Below are 16,825 nucleotides of genomic sequence, written 5' to 3' on the forward strand. Positions count from 1 at the left end.
TCTGAGGATTAGGCCAGCTTTTCTGAAGTGTGTAATGTACGAGCACACAACAGCCGTTTGTTCTGAAGACACTGGCTCTTCCTCTGCCTCCCTGGGTAGGGCAGGCGGTGGGGGGTGGGGGTGCGGTCATGCCAGCTCCCCCCCTCTGTCTGAGACACAAGTATACACTGGGAGGGCAGCAGTCCATTAAAGCACACTCAATTTCCCAGCATCTGGTCTTTGATTGCTGTGACTGAGTTTTAAAAGCAGGGTCAGCTACAACAGGTAGCATGCACTCTGTTTAGTTAGCATGCACTCTGTTTATCTGAGAATTGTTTGCCTTACGACTGAATAGTTAGGACATTGTTGGTTATGAAGAAAATATGGAAACACAGACACTGACAAACAAATGCTATTGGGCTTCTTATGAGCTTATTCTGGGTTTTGTAGTTTTTTTTACATTCTCAGATTCAGATAGCAATAGCAAGCACTTACATGGACCAGCCTGTACAGAGGCATCACCATGAGCCTGGCATCTAAATGTATGACCAGATGTGCGTCGGGCGGGAGGGTGGGGGGGGTTAGGGTTCTCAGAGTGAACACAGAGGTACCTGAGCCAAAAATAGGATATCTCGGAAGGCTGTCAACACCTCCATGTGTTCTCTTGTGTTTTCTCTAACCGTTAACCTTTTCCGCCACAGGTAGCGCCAAGATGTGCTCCGAAGCCATCGCGGCGGGAACAGGTGGGTGCCAGACACGGGGGCCTCAAAGGCCTCGTTAAATTGCCCTCGTAACGGAAACAAACTTTCGCGCGGTTCCCGCCTTCGCTGAGCGACACCGTGGGTGACCCAGAGGATGGTGGTGTATTTCAGCGGTGTAATAAATATTTCACTATGCGGGGAAAAGGCCGCCCCAATGGTATTAGTAAATGAAATGGATTTATTCAGCTGGTAGTATGTTCAACAAGGGTAAGCACAAGAAATCCATTTCCACAGACTCAAACATGCAAGTTCTGGCTGATAGTGCCTATAAATATTTACATAGGAAAACAAAAGCCTAAATGCGTTGCGGTTTTTAAAAATTGATCGCTTTAAGCATGATTTTAAGCAAGCTACATGCTCTAGGCAATCCTAAACAATATCCCAGACATGTCTTCAAATACAAACTATTTTACAATGAATTACTTTTTTTTCCCTAATTAACATACTACGCCCCACTGTTACCCATTAATAATAATTTTAATATTTATATGTTCTCATTCTCAATGAGTCAGTTAAGCACTAGGAAATAAGAATCTTTTAAAACACCATTAATCAATTTACACCCTCCATAGAGGACACAGAGTAACATTCTCCTCCAGAATTTGAATAGGAAAAAAGAAAAAAATAACAATTCTATAAAAAATAACAATGATAACTCAGGATCGTCGAAACACAACTCCATGGAAAATCTCAGCGTGATCGATCATAAAGATGACAATATACTTATACAAGTTCAGCAACTAATTTGTAGCTACTGGGTATGTAAAAATGGCATGTGGTTTCCTTGGATTCACAGGATGTTTGTGTTTGACCAATCAGCAATGTGCTGTACCTCTCTGGAAGGGTAGCGAAATTTAGTTCCAAGGGTGTTTCATGGTATGCTTCACCTGGCAGTGGAAATGCCTCCAGGACCTGCGATCAAGGTTTCATGACACGGTATGGCACGGCAGTAAAAAATGGGTTGAAATATCAGTCAGTTTAGTAGCTCTAATCCCACAGTCAAATTTGGCAATTTAAGATGGGGAAGCAGTCATGTATGACGTTACTCGAGTGCGCAGCCTGATGTTTCATGTTACATGCACCTAGTCGGTATGCTTGTAACAGAGATGCGGAATAATAAATGAAAATACCCTATAATGTGCATACACAGGTTTTTATCTCCACATACTATTGTTAATCAAGGAAACTCTTTACCAATGGTAATGTGAGAATAGTCACATCATCAGATTATGAAGCAAGGGGCTTTATTCATGAAAAAACATTGATGCCCGTACATTAAGTTATTGGCCATGTTCCATTTATAAAGTGTTACATATATAGCGACATATTCATTTCACTGAACTATGGAAATGTTTCTGAATTATGTGAGATGCAATTAACCGGTAACAGAATGTAGGATACCCATTTTAGCCTATACATTTTTATAAGATTCATTTTTATCAACTTTTAGGAATTATTTTAGGGATGATTTCAGCAAGAAAAATTTTCAGAGGGCCATGTCATCCCAGACCCCCCTCTTCCACAACCCCCCCAAACCACACCCCTATTTAATTATTGGACAAAAATATTTATTTCATTTCCTGTTTCCACACCAACCAGGCGCCACTGATTTACACTTAAGTCTGTTGCTCATTACAAGCTTCTGATCCTGTCTTGGACTATGATGAGAATGGGCTAAAACCAGAGACCGGCCTTATGAAAAACAAATGACTCTTGCATGCTATGTTGTGCTCCAGTTTCAATCCGAAATTCTCAGGGGCACCGGTAGTCCGACACACCTCGTCATCATTAGCACGCAATTAAAATAATAATCCCTCAGACTCTGCCAACGGAGGGACAAGTTACTCAGGGAAAATAGAGACAATTCCTCACACCAAACACGAGGAAGATCGCCCGTAAACACCCCGTGGCACAAGTCCGTAATCCCGGAGAATGAGAAACAGCCCCGCGTGCTCGGGCGTGTCCTCCAGTGACACGCTTTCACCTTGGGAGTACTTCAGCGCTGACCAGGGCGGCGTGAGGGTGCCGCTGGAAAGAACAGCGCAGGCTCAGCCGCGTGGCTCTCCGGGTTACCTGGAGACATGGAGGCCCCTGCCAGGGGGGAATGGGCAGCTGGGCGGCAGCACGAACGCGCTCGCTACCGCGCACGGACCTCCAGCAAGGGCCGCGTGTCTTTCCCGCTCCCCGTCCGCACTGCTGTTCACGCTAGGATGTTACGTGCAGCCACTTTCTGACTTAACATCATGTCTCGGGATGGGCCATTGCTTTCCGAGACCCTCTTCAGAAAAAAAAAACGGTCACACCAGCCCTGCCAATTGCGCTGGTGTTTAATAAACACTCAAAGCTGAGGATCAGGGGGGGGGGGGGGTGGGGCGGGGGCATTTCAAATGTCATCCTTTGTTCTTTTCCAGGGGAATGCGGCTCGCTGGATTAGTTCCTGAAAGGATAAGTTACGTCACGTGCTTCACAGGTCGTATTCGCCAGTGTCTACAGACAGGGTCCATGCGCAGATGTACGACTCACCTGCACAGGGGGTGGTGACAAAAGCAATGTCACTTTTTAATTCGCCACAAAGATAATATGGCGGGGAAGCATTCTTAGAGAGGAAAACCCACCGTTCAAAAACGAGTCCTCGTAAGTTGTTCTTCAAACAACACTGCAATAATGCATGAGCCCCGTGAGAATACGAAACGGCTGTGTGGATACAACCCGTACACACCCCGAATGTAATACCCCCGCCCCCCCTTCTCACAGACAGAGGGGTCAGTTCAGTACACAAAAACACAATGAGTCTGTGTATCGTGTTCATTTCATTGACAAATAAAATGTTAACCGATTTCAAGGCAGGTCTCAAAGGGGTGGGAGTGCACACAGCACAGTGGCGCTTTGTGTTTTTCGCAAGCTGAGAATGGTCATACCGCGATACGAGAAGCGAAAGCTCTCGCCCCATTCCTCCTTTAGCAGTGTGGCCTACAGCAGACTGCAGAAAAAAAAGACAGGGTATCAGATCACTCCAGACGCCAGTACGCCAGAGACTGACCCTCAACCTGTAAACCTGACTAACAAGGCTGTTGGCTCCAGTAGTTAACGCAATGTCGGAGCTAACAGAGATACCACAGCCTGCATGCAGGTGGAGGTCACCTTTGGTTAAAGGACATACCTGGAACACCTGTCTGTAATACATTACTATTTTCACACACTTCCCCACACCACAGCCCCAGAGGTGGAAAATCCAGTTTCGGAAAGTAAAAAACTCCTCCTCAGTAATTTGTTCCAATCATCTGGATTTGCTCATTAGCACAGTTCTTCAGCCAGGAGGTTGAACTAATTAGTTAAATCAGCTGGCTGAGCTCATGGGTAGAAGGAACATGGCAGGACTTTAACTCTCCACCTCTGCACAGCCCTCAGACGAGAGTTTAAAGGGACATACAGCTTGAGCAGTACGATTCAGAAAACAAAGAGACTTAAAGGTAAGTGATATTGGACTAAAAAAGGAAAGCTTTTAGCCCGGAATCCAGTTAAGCTGTCCGTATTGAATTTCCTCTAGCTTAAAGAAATAATTACGTTATGGCTTTCTTTTCGTGACCGAGAAAGCTTTGAAAAAAAATAAAAAAAATAACAGAAGAACGATCTGAGGGAAACTGACGTTTGTGGGTTCATCGGAAATGTAATCCACGAGCGTTTCCTCCCACTTATCACCGTGATTCTCCAGCGTGATGCATACCACTGCCTGGGCTTCCAGGAGAAATGCTGGCTTTTCCACCGATACGAGCTGATCACAAACTCACAGCAGTGACAGACAGCACTCGAACTGAAAGCCAGGCCAGGGGCATAATTGTGAAAAGATGTTTGGAAAAGTAACCAGTAACCACGTTGAGATATAAACTATAATTAACTATAAAAACTTTGGAAAGATTTGGAACAGAAAGTAAACAAAAAAAGTGCATGGAATCATAGCCGACGTGTTCCTTTTCATGGTCTTTCAGTCTGTCCTTTCCTGGCACTGCACCTTCCCCAGCGGCCACTGAAATCCCCCCACCCACACACACACACACACGCACACACGCACACAAGCACACACACCTAATCACTCACACACACAGCAATCACTGTAAGTACAAACTGCCCTTTAAATACAATGCGGTGCACGCTACTCAATTGGCTCCTGTTTGTGAAATGCCCGGTTCCACCTGAAAACCGATCCGCCTGTTTCCAAAGGTTAATTCCCTAATTCCTTCTGTTATTCGGACCGGCGACAGAAGGGAACCCCCCGGGTGGGCTTCCCCCCTCTCGCATAAGAGGGCTTTGAGATCTGAGGAAAAGCTTTTTATGAGCGTGATTAATTATTAAAAATGGAGAAGCAGCACGTGCCAAGGGCCTCTGACCACAGCGAATGAGCAGGTAGCCGGGTGGGCACCGGATTACCCCGCCAGGTAATTCGGAGACAAGCGCTGAAACCTCAGAGCCTTCCCGCCATCGTGAAACTCGCCGCCTGGGTGTGCACGGCCACAGGGATGCCGGCCCCGCCCGCGATTCACGTCAGAATTAATCAGCGGGGAAAAAAATGGCAAAATCCGAGTCGTGGCACTTGATTCAGAAAAAAAACAAAACTGGCAGACCAGGGCTTTTTAACGGCTTAACGTCCCTTATCACAATTAATAAAGGATTTGTCAGAAATCCTGCATATGGGCTAGTGTGATAGCAGTCTAGATTGACGCAGGAAAAGGACAGGTCAAATCCAGTATTCTGCGTAAAAATAACAGTGACCTTCAACCCACGGTAGATTAAAGCTGTTAAAGAAACGTTAGCCGCTTTGGCATTTCTGCTAATGATGCCACTGCGGATCCTGTATGGTTCAGAGGCAAACAACTGCCAACAAATGCTGCGAATCCTTGCTTTGAACCTTCTGTTCTCTTATGTTGCAAGCTTAGATTCGAGAAGACAAGATGTGCTTGAAGTGGCTACAGATGTTCAATTGAAGCTACCCATACAAAAATGGAATGCACTGCGATATACTGTAAATATGTGGACTTTTTTTGAAAAGGAAAATGTAATTATGTAACAGTTTAACGACCTGCAATACCTCAAAGCAGTAATACTGTGTATATTCCCAATACACACTGTGAAGTGTTGCAATAATTTGATATTTTAATTCAATATACTTTCATTATATTCAGTTTCTGTGGGGAGAAAACAATGTAAATATGGCTTAACTTTATTAAAACTGTTGCTGTAAGGTGTTTCCCAGACGATAGGGACACAATTTCAGCTTTTATAATTGCTGGAATTAAGTTTGTGAAGTTATGGCATGTTGAGCAATTTTACAACAATCTATTGCATTTTTAAGAATAATACAGAAATGTGTTTAGCCAATTTATAAAAGATATTGGTTATTAAAAATACAAATACTGTACATATTTATGGAGATTTTCATTTTCACTGCTTAGGTCATGTTCTGGCCTTTATATGTTACCATTGATTAGTTTTATTTTCATGGATACTTGCAGGAAGTGCAGTGTGTAACATGCTGCTATTTTAAAACAACCTTCTCCCTAACTCCATTGCCACCTATGGAACGATCACTGCTATAACAAGCTTAAATTCCATAAAGTACCTTGGCTAAAACTGCACTTGTTAGCTTTACAATTTATACCGTTGTAATACACGTACTATAGATCATTTTGTAATTTTTATATTTAGCATCACACAATTCCTGCTAATTTCACACAAACATGGCGGGGGAATTAAATATCATAAATTGGGAATACAAATTCTCCCAAACTACATTGTATTTAGGCACTTAGAAGACGATCCTATCCAGATATCACACTGTTTTTACATATTCATGTAGCTGGATATTTACTAAACAGGACAACAACAGTGAACTTACCTGGGAGTTAAACCTACAACCCTATTATTATTTTACTTTTATTTAACCAGAGTAGTCACACTGAGACTGACGTCTCTTTTGCAAATGAGCCCTAGAGCCCACATGCTTTGGGCTGAGAGGCAAAACCGGAGTACCCAGAGGAAACCCATACAAACACAGAGAGAACATGCTAACTCCACACAGAGCAGATCTTGCTGGCCGGGACTCAAACCCAGAACCTCCTTCTTGCGAGGCAACAGTGCAAGCAGTGCCACCCAAAACTTGATACTACACTGCCACCTATTCTCCGATAAGCCTCCTCTGTCACTTCTGATAAGCCTTCTCTGTCTCAGCATCTTCTGGGAGGTCTGGTCAGCTTTATATGGTACTTCAACCTTTGGGCAGCAATGAATGGTGCTGAATCTGTATATTTGAATCTTTGCCTGACCTCTCATCAGGCTACAACCCCCCACCCCTCGTGAGTTAGATGTTCCCTACACTTCTTCCTGAAAGCCCCAGCATGCCAAACAAGGTAATAGACCTACTTATGACAGTTAGGGTGGTTCATCAAGTTGAGGTTTCTTTTCCTCTCATGACCGAAAACAACCATCTACCCTGACATACTTTTGACAGGACGGTCTATGCTAATAATTTTGCAGCACTGATATTTTATCTTCCATTGTCGTCTGTTGCTCTCAGATTATCCACTCACCTATAACAGATATATATCTCGGGCAATAGTTTGGGGTATTTCCATTTCTCATCTCTGAATTGAAATGAACAAAATAAAGCAATTATATTTGCCTGAAAAAAAATCTGTTATATTTCCCTTGAGACCAATCGTTATATTGCAAGGGGATTTAAAGATGAATAACATTTACATTGAGTACAAATCTCGTTATCAAGACTCCAAGTACGGATTTACATTTGCCCTGCAACGTCACCAGAAGTAAAACCCATCTTCTATTAAAAGACATAAACGTAACCGAATACTGCACTGTGCACCTGCACTATGAAGAGCGCGCTTACATGCATTGTGATGGATCCTTGGCCCATGACCTGTCATTCCGTGTACATGCTTCTTTACAGCAAAAGCGGTGACCAAGAGGCTTAATTCTAACGTTTACGACACATTGATATGTTAAATATTCAAAAGCGTCGTGGACACTGTCACAATTGAGGACTTTGGTTCTCTTTTTTCCATTTTACCAGTTCGGCTAGAACTTTAGATTCGCAGTAACAAAAGACAGGGGGTAATACATTCTTTGGTAGGCTATTCGAGTTCGTGTCAATGCAGGGCATCGCCTCATTATCAGAATTCAAGCGTGCATATTACGCATGCAGTCTGCATTCTTTTTGTCACCTGTCCATAAGTAATTATGTCGATGGCTCTGTTCAAACGTCCACAAAAATACTAGTTAAGCTGTTGACACAATAACTTTTTATCTATTTTGTAAATACTGGTTTCAATTCTTCTGTTACCAATTTGGAGGGATAGTGTACAATACAATTGTCAAAAGTGCCATCAAAACTACAATGCACTGTACTGCAGCCCCACTATTAATTTATGTCGCGTGACAAGCCGTGGCACAGCTGCAATATTGCCAAATTGTTCTAGTTTTTAGGCTAATGCTCACTCAGATTTAAATGTTACTTGTGCAATATAGCCTTAAAATGGTGACCTATTATTTTTGAAATGTCAAAGACTAAATTTGTTTCAGATTCAAACCATACACAATTAAAACAACTACACATACAGGTACCACATATATTACTTTTGAAAACAAATTTAATCACTAACTTGTTTTTGTAGCTGCTCATTTTGAAAGCTCTTCAACCTCCAGCGACTTCCTCCTCCAAAACTCCAAGACAAACTGAAGTCGCAATCCAGCGTTGGTGTCCTCTTGCTTGTGACGAAGTTCTGTCTTATCAGTTTCGTCAAAGGATGCGAACTTTCATTTATTGTTATAGGCGGGATTTCTACGCTATAAAATTCTAATACATTGGAATAAGGCGCAACAATAAATTCCAAGAAAAAAGTTCAACCATAGCCGGGGAGCTGTGTTAAGCAATAGTCAGATCTACCAGCTAGACTAGGCTAACAAAAAATAAATAAATAAAACAAAATTCACAAATGCGTAAATCCCACCAAATGGGCAAATGACATTGGAATACCCAAAGCGTTCTGTGCGTCCTTTCTTGGTGTCGACATGTGCAGAATCTATTGCCCTATCGGTATGGCAATGGTAACTCTAGCTAGGCTACTCAGTGTCGTTCAACGTGTGTCTATTTTCCATATTTAAAGAACCATCCCTCCTTCAACGTCACGCCACAAGTGGGAGGTTTGGACAAGAAACTGAAAAATCGAGGAAGAGTTACCCCATACTACGTTTTCTCAGTAGAAGCTTAGGAGTGGTACTATCTAGAGTGGTACAGCAGGTTTAATATATTCAAGGTACAGCAATTTGGGAACTAGCCTACGTTGCCTATAATAAAAACCAGGGTGCTCTTGAAAATGCATTAAACATGGGTTAGATATTTATATAAAAAAGAAAACACAATTTTGACCTGAACCGACGCTAAAATATAAAGCACATTTAAAATATCAATTTATGATGACAAATAATGTAAACCACTAGCCTACTGTAGTTGCACGAATTCTTTAATCGCTACTTCTTTTCCTTGATCTATGATCACAAGATTAGGTGATATAGCGACATCTGCAGGAAGAAATAGTAATATTATATAGTGTGGATCACTGCAACGATGAAGATAGCTCATATACTGTATATATTTAGATAACGTAAACCATGAAAGATTAGTCTGCATACTATATCCTCCTGACACCCAGCAATTTCTTTTTTTTTCATTTTTAACATAATACAAGTGTCTTGGATGACTGCAACATGTTTGAAATGAGTATTTTCAAAAACATGATTTATTTTTATTGAATGTTTATTGAATGGCATAGTAGGATATATGATTACGACCAGAGATTCACATTCCTTTCAGGGGGCAAACATTAATTGCCTGGGCTTAGGAGAAATAATAAATCATTTATTTATTAAATGTATTTTAAAATAGAACCAAAAGTTCAATGTTTTTTCATCTCTGGCTGCTGTGGTAGTACTGGCTGGTAGGCTGTTGTTGAATTAAATCCTTTTGTGAAATAATTCTGTTGGATTATGTTTTGCATCATGAACCAGAAAGAGCCAGAAGAACCAGGAATTTCACTGGATGAGCTCAGTAAGCACTTTGTGCTGACGGCCAAGGTTAAGTGTATGTGTGTTTGTGTATTTGCATGCGTGTGTGCATGTGTGCTTGCGTGTGTGTGCATGTGTGTTTTCCAACATTTGTTATACTGGAGCTGAAAATGAGTACTGCATAACTTATTTGCTACCATCAGGGCCTAGCGGGTCAATACTAATATTCGGTAATATTAATCTGTCAAAGGGACATGTTAATCTCATGCTATGTTAGACATGCTCATACCACATATGACAGGTGGGCAGTGTAGGCCACGCACCAGGGGTCAGTTTTATTTTTCGCTTCCAAATCCCTTCATGTAAATATGAAGCAATGATAATCGTCAGTCTTGGTGAGAAGCTTTTTAATTATTTATTTTGTGCTGTTATTGAGGACGGACGATTCAAGTGACAAGAGGGGCCCTTAAAAAATATTGACTATTTTCTGAGGTGGTGGAGCCCAAGGTGAGATCTTTTCATAAAACCCCCTGCGTCACCCCTGCATGCAGTTGGTTTTCACAGAGTAAGCTCAGGAGGGCGTCCTTAAATTCTGTTTCTGTTGTTGCAGGTATCAGGGGAAACTCTTCCTCAGCAATACAAGCAATATATTTCCCCTTAAGCTGGGCATGACACTGACTTTAGCCCTGCTCTCCCAGTGAATTAGGGTCTCTCACGCCATGGAAGGAAATGCTGTTATATCACAGTGTGCTAAGTCAAACCCAGCAGAACCGTTGTATCTCAGCTGAAGGCGCTTCCGCAAGATGGACGCTAAGGACAAAAGGAGCATTTGTACTGACCGCCACAAGTCACGATACTGCTTCTGTTGACTGTAAATAGAGGGGAACACATTTACGTGAAAATACAGTTAAGTACTGACTCATTTGGGGAAAAAAACCCCACTTTAAAACCCTGCTAAGATATTTAATCTGTTCTGGTTCTGACCTGCAAAGACCTGTGTGTTGCTGTTGTATTAATGTGAATGATTCACGTAGAATACGTGTGTCCGGTTAACAGTTCAGGCCAGTTGCATTTCACCCCCTGAACTCGGTTTGAAAAGCAACGTGCAGTTTGCACGAGAGAGAGTGTTAATAAACTTGGACCAGCTCCGTGCCCAGTAGAAAAAACGCTGAGCTTTTTTAACACAGAGCAGGAGAGAGGATAGCATTCAGGCCAGCATGTTCAGTCATGGTTCACTTCAGGGCAAATGGAGCGAAACTAGCCAGATCTGGGGACGGGACCACAGGGACTTCATATAATTTTTTAAAACTATATATATATTCACACATAAACAAGCAAATACATTGACAAAGTTCTTTCCCAGTATGTGTGCTATTTGTTTTGGATTGCTAAATTTAAGGTGAATCAAAAATCTGCTTCTACAGTCAGTTTCTTAGGAGTGTGATTTGTGTTTGTTTTCTAGAACCTGGGGTACAGAGTTGAATGTACCTTTTCATTAAACTTTCATCTCTAATACTCTTAGTTAAGAATAATGTGTGTCGATTTGCTGTTTTTCATTTCCTGCTCCAGCATGTTTGGTGTGTGCAGGTATGTAGTGTGATGCATGGACTTTGCCCATTTCAGTGGGACCATCAACCCTGCCTTTTCTGCTGACCTTCCGAAAATCAACCATCCATCCTGATATTTCCCCTGTGGCAGTGACCATATGGGCCATGGGTCTGGACCAGGCCCAGCATAAACAGCTCTACAGGGGCACAAGATTTGATAGTCACACATTCTGTCTGCAAGTCCATTAATACATGATTTTTTTTTGTCTTGGAAGTGTTGTCTGATAGGGTCCTAACTCAGAGAATTGTACACAGAATTGTTTTTCTCTGGGAGGAATTACTTATCTATGTATTGTGAACCCTTAAACCATAGGCTCTCTTAACCCTTTGTGTAAGATCACAAACATTATTAGAATGTTCTTAAATGAACTTTCTAATGCTGATGTCACTACTGGTAACTTAAAGCAATGGAGTTCTAGAACACTGACTTAGAATTTAAAAATAAATAAATAAATTTCAAAAAACCTACTCATCAGAGAGTTCAATAGGTTGCACTCCCTCCCAGACTAGGTGATGCTCTTTTGCCACTGCATGTAAACTGATTGGAGCCACTCACATGCTCATAACCTACTCTGGGAGATCTGTCCTCTTAAATTCTCTGGGGAAGGAACAGTATACCTAGTTATGGCTCTCGGAAGTTGGACGAGCAGGTGAATGTTAACGGTCCGAGAGCCAATTATAGTAGTTATGTTGAGCATGCTCTTTCTCATTGTTTTTGTGACAAGAATTTTTTACACCACTAGAAAATGACTTCCTACATTTTGACACACATCTGAGAAACTTACATTTTTTGCTTAAAGGAATATGTGACCCATATGTAGACATGGTGTGCCTCTGTTGACCTGGAATCAAACGAGACACCAGCAAGGGCTTTGTAAATTACCCATGACTTAATTTAATTTTTAACATGCCAGCCAACATCCTTCTCCAGGCAAGGTGCAGACACAGTCAGTTAAGTCTTAGTACACTGTCAAAACATTCCTGCGGGAACATATGACCCAAAAAACACTAAAGGTCCAGTTGAATGGCACCAGTCATGAATTACCGCAACAGTTCGGGCCAGTGGTTTTAAGGGCAGACTTCTAACCACTGGATTGTAGGTTTTGTTCTTGGGTGGGGAACTGCTCTTGTAACCTTGAGCCAGGTACTTATCAGTGGCAAGCATCTGTGGAGGAAATATCCTATGTTGTAATTCCTCAACACTGACCTCTTTCTAGTACCTGCATTAACGCACATGATGTCTGTCATGTGCTAAAACAGGAAGGATGAAGAGTCCTGATTTAGTAGACAGACTCATACCAAGTCCTTTTCGATTGATGGTGTTACGAAAAGCTCAAATGCTGATTTTATGTCTTGGACATGGCTGACAGCATATCTGGTGGGGCCTGGAACCATTTTGATTACATTAGCAGCATTAAGTCTACCCTGTCGTTCAAGTGGGGAGAGGGACCATAATAACTTTCCATTTTTGGAAGGTAACGTGTGTGCTGGTGGTTGAGAGACAACAGGAGGGTCGACACTAAGGGTCTCATTCTCATCAAAGGAGGATGCCTCATAATCAAGGTCCTCCTCAACATTACCCTCTGTCTCAGACACATTCTCCTCTATTTCACTGGTTTAGAAGGCTGCTGTGCAAGCTTTTATATGTTTTCTCCTCCCCTATGTTGTGTGAACTATCAATGTCCTTGCGGGAACCATATTTCCCCTCCCCCAGGGCGCGGGAAGTGAACAGTGGTTCTTGCACTACTACAGGTATGGTTATGTTAGGTTAGGGCCCTAAAGCAGAGTGAAGTTTTTTGAGGATTATAAAATTGCATGTTATAGTGACCTCAATATCATCCAAAACAACCAAAACAAATGTCTGTAAAATGTTGATATTTCTTATATGTTTTATACAGCTAAAACAGCCTGGGGTCAAATTGACCCCAAATAACACCAATGCGTACAAAATGTGTACAGGACATGAAAACATATCATCATGTTAATTTTATGTTTACCCAGTTGTCCCCATTAAATTAGGAAAAAAATATGACGTCAATATGATGTCAATCATTTATTTAGAGATGTTAAACATTGAATGGGGTCAAATTGACCCCAAAGATAATAGGAGGGTAAAATTGTTAGATATTACATGAAGTGCAACCAGAGGATGAGACAGCGTCTGCATAAAGCCTTACGAGAAGTTAGTATGGCTTATTTTTACTTTTATTGTTTCTGGGCTTTTTTTTTTCCCTTGAGTAAGGTTGAATTATATCGGGTGCCCTTTCTGTTTATCCTCAACAGATGAACGCTACATTTGTTGAGCGTCAGGCCTCATTTTCCAAAGTGGCTCAGTATAGCACGACAGTCTCTTTTCAGCGAAAGCGTGTGTCCGTGTGTCTGGTGAACATTAAAATATCGCCCACCTTGAAGTCCAAAAAAGTCATTGTTTTTCAGAGGCTTGGCTGTGGGGTTTCAGTGCAAGATTTCTCTGGTTTACTGCAAAGACAGGAAAGGACAGAAAATTTTTAAAGACAAGGACACGGACGAAAACATGACAGTAAACTTTGCTCTAGTATTGAAAAACGGGATTTACGTAACCCCTCCACTTATAATTTGTTCTCAAAACAAGAAAGATGTTGTTATTCAAAACAGACACGTGCAAACTTTCCTACGCTAACTTTACAAACACATCTGTTCTAGCAAAAAACAAAAAAAGAAATAAACATTTTAAATAACAGATGAATTCATTGCTTAATAATTGAACAGGATCTCCACAAAAAGTACTACGCAAACAGTTAACTATGTTGGCATTTTGTATTCGTACTTTATCAATATCAATATATCATTGAGTAGGACTACTCAAATTCCATGAAAATGACATGCAGTTTGACCTCACCACATTAGAAAACATTGGAATTCTGCTTGGTGAAACATTTTTGTGTTAGAATAATTCTCATGCAACAGTATTCCTTATTGTTTTTCTCTGTTTTCTATAAGAAGAAGCTGGTGGGATATTCTCAGGCAGGTTCTTGTAGGCCCTTGAAACCTTATCACCAACGGTGTTTCCTGCAGGAAGAATTTATAAAGCTTACAGAACATGGAAAATAATAACCAAAAATAGCCTGCTTGTTCAGTTCTTCCTGTTATGTGTTTTCCAGAATCGATTTTAGAAAGCAACTGAGGTGATTATTCTTCTATGCTGTTTTGTTTGCATTTGACAGTGACCAAAACCAGCCAACCTGTGAAATAATAATTTATCTTAAAGTATGCCCAGTCTAAAAAAATGAATTATATACTGCTAATACAAAATCAAACTGCTTTTCTCACATTTTTACATCACATATCCTGTCCAATGGTTTCATATGACAATGTTTACCTTTTCCGAGCAAGCATATTTTAACCAATAAGTAATATATAACATATTATTATAATATATAACATTTATTTTTTATTTGAGTGAGTTGTTTCCATGGCCTACTTCCATTTGTTTTCCATTTTACTGCAGTATTTTTTTTCACCTGTATCCAAATTATAATTGCATAGCTGCTGCTGCTTTGCCAGGCGAGACTAGTCTTGGGACGGTACAGAACTTGTAGTCAAAACAACTGTCGAATAAACAGAAATGAACAGAAAAGAAGCATAATTAGGCCTGAAACAACTTCAACTACCAGCAGTCTGTGTGTCTGACAGGTGTCTCTGAAGAGGTATTTACAGGTGCACGGCGCACTGTATCATTTTTACTGGGAGTAATGAGAGAGCCTGAACCACTATAACCCCACAGCTAGCGAGAGGACTTCATAACCCTGCAGCTCACTGCAAAGACTTGCATGGCTTGCAGTAACCACCATACCAGCCTCTGTCTGGATTTCACCTGTGTCTCAGCCAGGGAAGGCTTTAGGTGAATTTTTAGCCTTTTTGAAGTTTGTATTGAGTTCTCTAACAGTAAGTGTGAGGAGGGTGCATCTGATACCTCTGGTATTATCACATCCTTTCATGCTGGAGCCAGCTCACTGGATTGAAGTGGTGCTTCTGTAGATGTATTGTTCACATATTTTATTTTCATTCTTTTATAGTTTTACTTTATTGCGGGTGCGGGTTTGGGGGGTTGTCTCTCCTGGGGCAGTAGTGTAGCTTAAGGGAAACTGGGCTTGGACTCGGTAACCCCAGGATTGCAGGTTTGATTCCCTGGGTGAGGCACTGCCATTGTACCTTTGAACAAGGTAATTAGCCTGAATCGCTTCAGTAAATGCCCCAGCTGTATAAAAGGATTTAATGTCCATACAATGCAAGTTGTGTGCGATCCTTCTCTGAACGCCGAACGGCGAACAGCAAAAGGAAGGGGAGCCTCCTGTCCGGCTCTTCTTCTCTGGTTTTAAGCACGGGGGGCGGAGAGCCTCGGGGGGGGCTCCTGCTAATTTGTAATTGCACTTGCGTGCCCTTTGCTGCCGCATGCGAAGCGGGGGGCCCCTCCCACCGTGGAAAAGTACTGCGAGGAACGGGGCGTGCTCTGCCGGGAGGGTCTTCTCTGAACCGGCTCGCGCACACTTTCCTGGAAGGGCTGGGTCTGTGCAGTCTTCTCTCTCTTTCTTTTGTTTTGTTTTTAAAGTGACCAGGGGTCAGTGTCACGAAGCAGGACCTTGTTTCACGAAGCAGGATTACTGAGCTAGGTGGAGAACTGCACTGAGTAAAACTTTAAACCCTCCCAAATCTGGAACCTGGCTGTTCTGGGTTTTACTCTGCACAGTTACTCAGCTATCTCAGTAATCCTACATCGTGAAATACTGCCCAGGTTTCTGGATAACTCTGCCGAGTAAAACCCCGAACCCTTCAGAATCTTGAACATTTACTGAAGTAAAAAAGAGCTGTTCCAGGTTTTACTAAGTTCCGTTATCCAGCTAACTCTGAACTCCTGCTTCGTGAGACGGGCCCTGGGAAATTCCAGCATTAAAATCCAGATTGATCCAGACCTCTTTTGGGACAGTAACACCCGGACACTAACGATACCTCAGAGTTCTTCCCAAAATGTTTCATGGAACCAGCCACGCCGGCCCTACTCTTGTAGAGGCATGCGGTACACATGGGCCTTGAATCTGTACCATTTTTACAACAGTGTCTGTTCTATAACCTTATGGATACTGAACAGGTCGTCCCTCACAGTTCATTAACCGCATGGTTCTTAAAGAAGCCGTAAGTCAGGGCAGCCCAAACCAGCAGATCTCAGGGAATAGGGTTGGGCAGCCCTGTCATAGATTAATTTTATTAATGTTAAGTTAAAAAAAAAAAAGTTTGGAAGCAAAAACAGCTGTCGTCGTGACTTTAAATTCAATAAGAACTGTACACAGCAAAATAGTTTGTGCTACGTTACATTACATTGTGTTAAATCTACTCTAACAGAGTACCTTTTACACTGATGGAGTAAATGCT

The 16,825-nt window shown here is 41.8% G+C and overlaps 1 protein-coding gene across 3 annotated transcripts in view; it reads right to left on the bottom strand.

Moving 5' to 3' along the window:
• Window positions 1–8,891, bottom strand: part of slc4a4a (solute carrier family 4 member 4a) — a 70,783-nt gene extending 61,892 nt beyond the window's left edge. Inside the window, exon 1 of one of the 3 annotated variants that reach the window (XM_064296624.1) lies at window positions 8,411–8,891. In XM_064296624.1, the coding sequence (XP_064152694.1) occupies window positions 8,411–8,430 (20 nt within the window). In that variant the 5' untranslated portion in view covers window positions 8,431–8,891. The remainder of the gene's footprint in view (window positions 1–8,410) is intronic. The other 2 variants (XM_064296626.1, XM_064296627.1) reach the window with 2 other exon arrangements.
• Window positions 8,892–16,825: the final 7,934 nt, after the last annotated feature.

This window comes from Anguilla rostrata, chromosome 10, assembly GCF_018555375.3.
Source record: "Anguilla rostrata isolate EN2019 chromosome 10, ASM1855537v3, whole genome shotgun sequence".
Lineage (NCBI taxonomy): Eukaryota > Metazoa > Chordata > Actinopteri > Anguilliformes > Anguillidae > Anguilla > Anguilla rostrata.